The sequence below is a fragment of the Tenrec ecaudatus genome, chromosome 1 (genome assembly GCF_050624435.1).
Source record: "Tenrec ecaudatus isolate mTenEca1 chromosome 1, mTenEca1.hap1, whole genome shotgun sequence".
In the NCBI taxonomy this organism is placed as follows: domain Eukaryota; kingdom Metazoa; phylum Chordata; class Mammalia; order Afrosoricida; family Tenrecidae; genus Tenrec; species Tenrec ecaudatus.
This window is the reverse complement of record NC_134530.1, coordinates 17,447,836-17,454,045: the sequence shown is the minus strand read 5'-3', so window position 1 is coordinate 17,454,045 and position 6,210 is coordinate 17,447,836. Positions and strand designations below refer to the sequence as shown.

Here is a 6,210-nt window from a genome sequence, read left to right as displayed (position 1 = left end):
CGGAGATCGATTTCCGAAGGGCCGAGGTCGGATCTTGCTCCTCCAGCTCGGGGCTTGTGGAGTCCTCCTGGTCGCCGTCACCGAGTTCACCGAGTCGCGGTCCCCGGGGCGCGGGCGGGATGCGAGTGCTGTAAGGAACTCCGGCTTGGGATCTCTACGCCTCACCCACCTTTGGACGAGAGAAGGGGTCCGCGTCCTTTCTGACTTGGCTGTTAACCACCTGTGGGTGGCAAAATCCAGGGACACTCTGATCGCTTCCCTCACTCCCCGCGACAGTTTTAGAGTCGAAGGAGAGCCCTCGAGCCCTGTCCTAAGATTCCCTGGCACCCAGTAGTATCACCACCCCATTTTACGGATGAAGAAAACGGAGGGGACAGGTGAGGTCGATCAGCAGCTAGAAAGTGGTGACGCCAGGATTGGACACCAAGGCCCCTGCTTCTCCCCAGGGTCTTCTAATGACAGTTTCTGACTCCTTCATAATTTTTTTATTTTTAAGTGGCCGTTCCAGGTCCAAAGGGGTTCTGAAGCTCCCGGATACTGATTTAAAGCAGCCCATGTAATGTTCCCCATAGCTTAACCGTTCTCTTTAGATGGGCGCCTTTCAATAGAAATGGAAAGTGATCCACATACTTAATTTGAAAATTTCCGTACCCACATTGGTGGGGGGTGGTGGGGGTGGGCGGAGAAAGGGTCAAATTGATTTTGATTATATTTTTATTTTATTCACTATGTCCCAAATATTTTAGTCCGCTTAAAGTGTTGACATATTTCCCTTTGGCTAAACAAAACAAAAACACCCCCCAAAAACTTCCGTCTTTAAACTCCACTGTGGATTTCACACATGAAGCGAGTGCATCTTAGTTCCGGTTCCTGGTTCACCACCACACGGCTTGAGATACTCTCTCAAGACCAATCCGCAGGGCACTTACCTCTAAAGTTTCCGGTGGGTGGTGGCAGTACTGGGAGAGGAAGGAAACAGGTTCTATTTCCTGGGTCCTGTTTCCACCCATGATTCTCCGATTTTACCAGGCCTCACAATCTTGGTAGTTTGTTCTAGCAGAAGGGGGAAAGGCCCAGGATGTGCATTTTCAAACACTTCCCAGGTGAGGCTGCCAGAAGCTGCTTCAGACACTGCACTTCATCCGGGTGGTGGTCTGCAGTGTGGTAGAATTCCCTGAAGCAGCGGTTCTCCACCTTCCTAATGCTGTGACCCTTTCATACAGTTCCTCATGTGGTGGTGACACCCCCCCCAACCATAAAATTACTTTTGTTGCTTCTTCAAAACTGAAATGTTGCTACTGTTATGAATTGGGCAACCCCTGTGAACTGGTCGGTCCACCCCTCACAGGTTCAGAACTGCTGAGGCCCTGAGGGTTTTGAGCTGTACTGATTGATGCTAAAGACCCCTGTCCTCAGATTCTGAGTTAATTCAAGATCCTCAAATGATTCTGATCTGCAATAAAAGGAGCCTTTGTGGCACGGTGGTTAATGCTCAGCTGGCAACAGAGACCTAGGTTTAAACCCACCAATGGCTCTACAGGAGAAACAGCCTGGCAACCTGTCAATCAGCTCTCATCAAAATTACACTCTATAGCACCCCATGGGACAGTTCTCGGCCCTGAAGCATCGGTGGTCAGAATCAATAGCACATGGGCTACACTCCCAAAGTCCTGTCTGTACCTGATGTTTCTCTTGTTTAGCTCACCGCAGGCTTAGTTCTCTGTGTCCTTCTAAGAATAGGTGCCGGTGTTCCCATTTCTCCCTTTGGTGGCCCCGGTTCTTCCCTGCTTCTTTCTCCAGACAGCACGATTGGCATGGTCAAGGATGGGTCAATGTGCTGATGGCAGGGTCAGGGAACAGGCCCTTCTTGAGCTCAGCTGCTCTTGGGTGCAGTTCTATTAGGGGGAGGAGGGGGGCTCCATTCCCCATTTTACTCATTCATTAGCTACTTCCGGTCCTCCTGCAGGGTCAGGCATTTTGCTAGGCCAGGGGCATACTGGATCTAGGAGTTTAAACACAGGGCAGTGGTGGCTTGGTGGGAGAATGTTCACCTTCCATGCATGAGACTGGGGTTCAAGGCAGGCCAGTGCACCTCATGTGCAAGCCACCTGCCTTGACCAGGGAGGCTGTCGCCAAACATGACCAGGCTAGAAGGAAAAGTCTGGTATCTGCTCCTGAAAATCAGCCAGTGCGATCGGTTACATGGGGTCACCGAGAGGAGGGCGCTGACTCGATGACAGCTAAACAGTGCACTTGTGCGAAGCTGTCTGTCAAATTCTAGCCACATTCCTCCCAACGCATAGTTTTACAAACCACTCTGGGTGTTCACAGACCCACTTAAGCCTAGAAACCCTTGTCCCGGGACCACATAAATTAACGTAGGGCTTGCAAATAAACAGCTGGCCCCTGGGGACCCTACTGCCAACCAGTGGTGCTGGCGCTGCTTTCCCCTGTCCCCATCAGTGTTTAAAGCTTTTGTTTAAAGCAGGCACAGCCTCATTTCAAGTTTAGCAGACTGTGCTTTCCGAAGCCCCAACGGATTCCCAGTTGCTGTTGAAAAGCGGAAGCTCAGGCACCACGGAGCACGTTTAGTTTCCAACATACCACAGACCCCACCCCTCCCTGGTGCTTCCCTGCCAGACGGGCTGTTCCTGCTCCTCATTATCTGCCCAGCCCTTGTAAGCACCTTAGGCTTGAGACTGCGGGGCAGACTATCCGCATGCCCTGCTGAGCAGCTTGTTCCTGTCCTCTGCACTCTCGGGGGGGGGGGGGGGGGGGGCGGGCGTTGTGAAGTTATTGTTTCTGTCCCCAGGGCAGGCACAGCCTCTTATCTGAGTCTAGCCAGCGCCCAGGGCGGGCACGCCGCGAGCACCAGTACATTTCGCCAATTGGGGAAAGGGCAAGAATAGCCAGGACGCGCCCGTGTGTCCGGAAGCTGCAGTTCTCGGCAGCGCCGCTGAGGGCCAGCATGGCCCAGGGAGGGGGGGCACGGTGGTGGAGAAACGGGGCGATCGGAGTGCACTGAGTATTCCGAACCGCGCCTCCCCGGATTTTTTCAACCCATCCCAGCCGAAAAGAACCCAAAGAAACCAGCCTGCACTGCCCAGAAAGAAGGGTTTATTGAGGAGTGGAGGGCGGGCAGGATCAGGGCAGCAGAGGCTCTGGGTCTGAGTTGGAAGAGGAGACCGGTTGAGCTTGCTGAGATACTCGGAGATGGAGGATGGGGGGGGGGGTTCACTCACAAGGACAGGGTAGTGGTCAGGTAGTGCTTTAGAAGGGGACTAACCAGTGTTAACGACGGGATTGGTTAACGTCACCAAGGTAGGTTCTGGTCAGTTTCCTGGTCCTCCGTGTAGAAGGCAGAACCCTCTCCAGTCCTCCCCACGGTTAGTGGGGCACTGCTGGCCCTCGGCCCCGTTCTCCGGACGCGAGGCTTCCTGGGGGTCCCAGCCTGAAACCTAAGGCTTGCGCTCCTCCTGGGGAGAGGGGACCAGACAGAAGGCCGGCCTCAAGGACTCACGAATAGCAGGCCCACTGGCTGCCTCTTCCCCTCCGGGCCCAGAGCGGCGCCTCGGCAGGAGGGGCCAGCGCCTTCCTTGGCGCAGCGTCCTGGCGCGCTAAGAGTGGGACCGACCTGTGCGCCCGCACCGCAGTGAGGGGGCTCCTACCTGCTGCAGGCCGTTCTCCGAAGCTTTCCTGCTGCGAGGGGGCCAGATCACTGCTAGCTTTCCGTCGCCCGTACTCTCTGCAGCAGAAGGGGGTGCTCAGCCGGGGCTGCCCCTCTCACCTGCTGGCGGCGGGTAGGACCCAGGCCGGCCCAGCCCCTTAAACACACGCAGGCGGTCACGGCACCTCCACCTTCTAGAGGCCCCAGCCAGCTCTCGGTACCCAGAAACCAGAGACGGAAAAGAGGAAGGAACCTCCAAGTATAGAGAGGACCCGGGATGCAAGAAGGGGGGAGGCAGAGGTCCTTGGGATCCAACCAAGGAGAAGGCACCCAGTAGTGGGTAGCGCAGAGCAGTGGGCAGGAAAGCGAGTTGAGAAGTCACGGGTGTCCCCGAACCCGTGGGAGAACCCCAAGAGTCGGAGGGCCACGCCAAGGGCCACCGGAGATGGACAGCTGCGGGGTGCGCCTGGAGCCCCGGGGGACCCCGGCGCTCGCGTCTCACCGGTGAGGCTGGGCGCGGGCTCCTTGAACTCGGCGGTGCCGTAGATGCAACGCCGCTGGCGCTGTAACTCCAGCTCGCGTTCGCGCACCTCGCGCACCTCCTGCTGCAGGAGCGACAGCTCGGCGAACTGCGGGGCGCGGGCCGGCGCCGGGCACCGGCCAGGCGCGCCCGGGCGCCTCCGGTCTCCGGGTTCGGACGGCCGCCGCGGGCCCGCGCTGCCCGCTGCCGAGGCACCGCGCTCCCCGGCGGCCTCGAAGAATCGCTTGAGCTCGCCCAGCGGCGGCGGCGGCGGGGCGTTGGGCGGCGGGGCGGCGGCGCGCGCGAGCACCGCCTGGCGGTGGGCCTCCCGCTCGATCTCCCGCTGCATCTGCGCGCCGGCCCGCGCGCGCTCCAGGGAGCGCGGGAGCGCGGGCTCGGGCCCGGGCCGGCTGAGCACCGGCCGCACGCGCAGCTGGACGAGTTCGCTGCCCGCGCGGCCTGGGCTCAGGCCTCGGCTCCGGCGCAGGCTCTCCTCGCGCTCGCAGCTACGGCGGATTTCGCGCTCGATGGGCGTCTCCATGGGGCACGGGGGGCGGCCCTCCGGGCGCAGCGGGAAGCGCGGCTGAGAGGATGCTGGGCCTGACTCCGAGCTGGGCGTCTCGGGATCTTCGGAGGGACACTGTCCCAAGACCTCTTCGGGCGCCCCGGGGTCTTGGCTGCCCACCTCCGGGTTCTCCGAGGCCCCTGCTGAGGACGCCCCGGGGGTCTCTGCGTCCTGCCCTGCGGGCGACCCACTGACTTCGCCCTCTCCCGCGGGGCTCCCGGCGCCCTGCTCTGCAGAGGGCTCGGGGGCTTCGGTGTTCTGTCCGGAGGCTATGCTGTCTAGCCCGGGGGGCTCACGGCCCCACTCTTCCGACGACCCCAGGGCTCTGCTCTCCGGCCCGGGGGCCTCGGTGTCCAGCGGTGGCAGCAGCTTGGAAGCCTCCGTTCCCAACGCCCGGGCTTTGATGCCCGGAGCTCGGACACTGCCCTGCGCGGCACCGGTGGCAGCGGTCGCCTCCCGCGGGCTCCAGGGTGTCGCCCGCACTGCCCGCTTCTCTGACCCGCCTCTGGCCTCCAACAACTGCGTCCTGGCCAGAGCCGGGCACCGCCCCGCGCACCTGCCGGGGGAAGTAGGGCCCCGCCCCTGCCCCGCCTTCCTGGACACTGGATTCGGTCCACTGGGCAGGCCCGGGTCGACTCCCTGCACAAGGCCCCTGGAAGGAGGATTTCCCTAGACCCAGCCGGCTAGACCTGGCCGCCTCACGTCCCTGTCATTGCCCGGATGAGTGGTTTTACGGCGGGGGTGGCCCCTGAAACCATCTCCCCAGGGCCTTGTCTGCCCCGCCCAGCTGGGGCTCAGCCCTCGGGCAGCAACACCCCTGGCCTGCGGGCCCTCCTCAGTTCCCACCTGCCGCACTCAGCTCGGCCTCAGAGGGCGCCTGAAACCTCCTGGCAGTCTCTGGGCTCAGCGAGGCTCAAAGCTATGGTGGCCACCCAGAGGCCGCTTTCCTTCACCCTCTTTGAGGGAGAAGTGGGGGAGTCACCTTGGGCAGCTAGGGGGTCCCTGAAAGAGCAGGAGGCCTGCAGCTTAGCAGGACAGCTCCCTTCGGTGGGGGCCACATGAAGTTCGGGAGGACAGGATCCACTCCCCCACAGATACACATTCCATAGCCACTTCCCAACTCAGGGACATTTTTCACTCCCCCTAGAAGCTGGGGCTCACCCCCTTCTGGATTGGCTGGGAGGCCCAAGCAGTGACCTAGAGAAAGGGGTGGTGGGAGGGTGGGGCTGGAGACCACACAGCCTCACACCAAAAAGTGAATGTGTTAACTACTCTTCAACACAGACTCAAGGCGACCCCCCTTGTGTTAGAGAGTAGACGGCCCCATCGGGTTTTCGTGGCCCTGGTGGGGCAGTGGTTACACTTTGGGTCTCTAACTGTACAGTGACCAGTGACCGTTGGAAATCACCAGCCGCTCCGCGGGAGAAAGATGGGGCTTTCTACTCCCGTGAGTAGTAG

The 6,210-nt window shown here is 60.4% G+C and overlaps 1 protein-coding gene across 1 annotated transcript; it reads right to left on the bottom strand.

Annotated features, from left to right (window-relative positions):
• Positions 1–3,458: 3,458 nt before the first annotated feature.
• Positions 3,459–4,728, bottom strand: MISP3 (MISP family member 3). Its single transcript, XM_075536860.1, has 3 exons — positions 4,170–4,728; positions 3,669–3,745; positions 3,459–3,476 (listed from the first exon to the last, which is right to left on the bottom strand). Exons 1-3 carry the CDS (start codon positions 4,726–4,728, stop codon positions 3,459–3,461), a joined length of 654 nt encoding a protein of 217 aa, XP_075392975.1.
• Between the last annotated feature and the right edge of the window lie 1,482 nt (positions 4,729–6,210).

Excerpts from the sequence above, each read along its gene's own strand:
- MISP3 (XM_075536860.1), bottom strand. The coding sequence starts at position 4,728 with ATGGAGACGCCCATCGAGCGCGAAATCCGCCGTAGCTGCGAGCGCGAG. Across the intron at positions 3,746-4,169 it reads GCCCGCGCCCAGCCTCACCG|AGAGTACGGGCGACGGAAAG; the intron begins GTGAGACGCGAG and ends CTTCTGCTGCAG.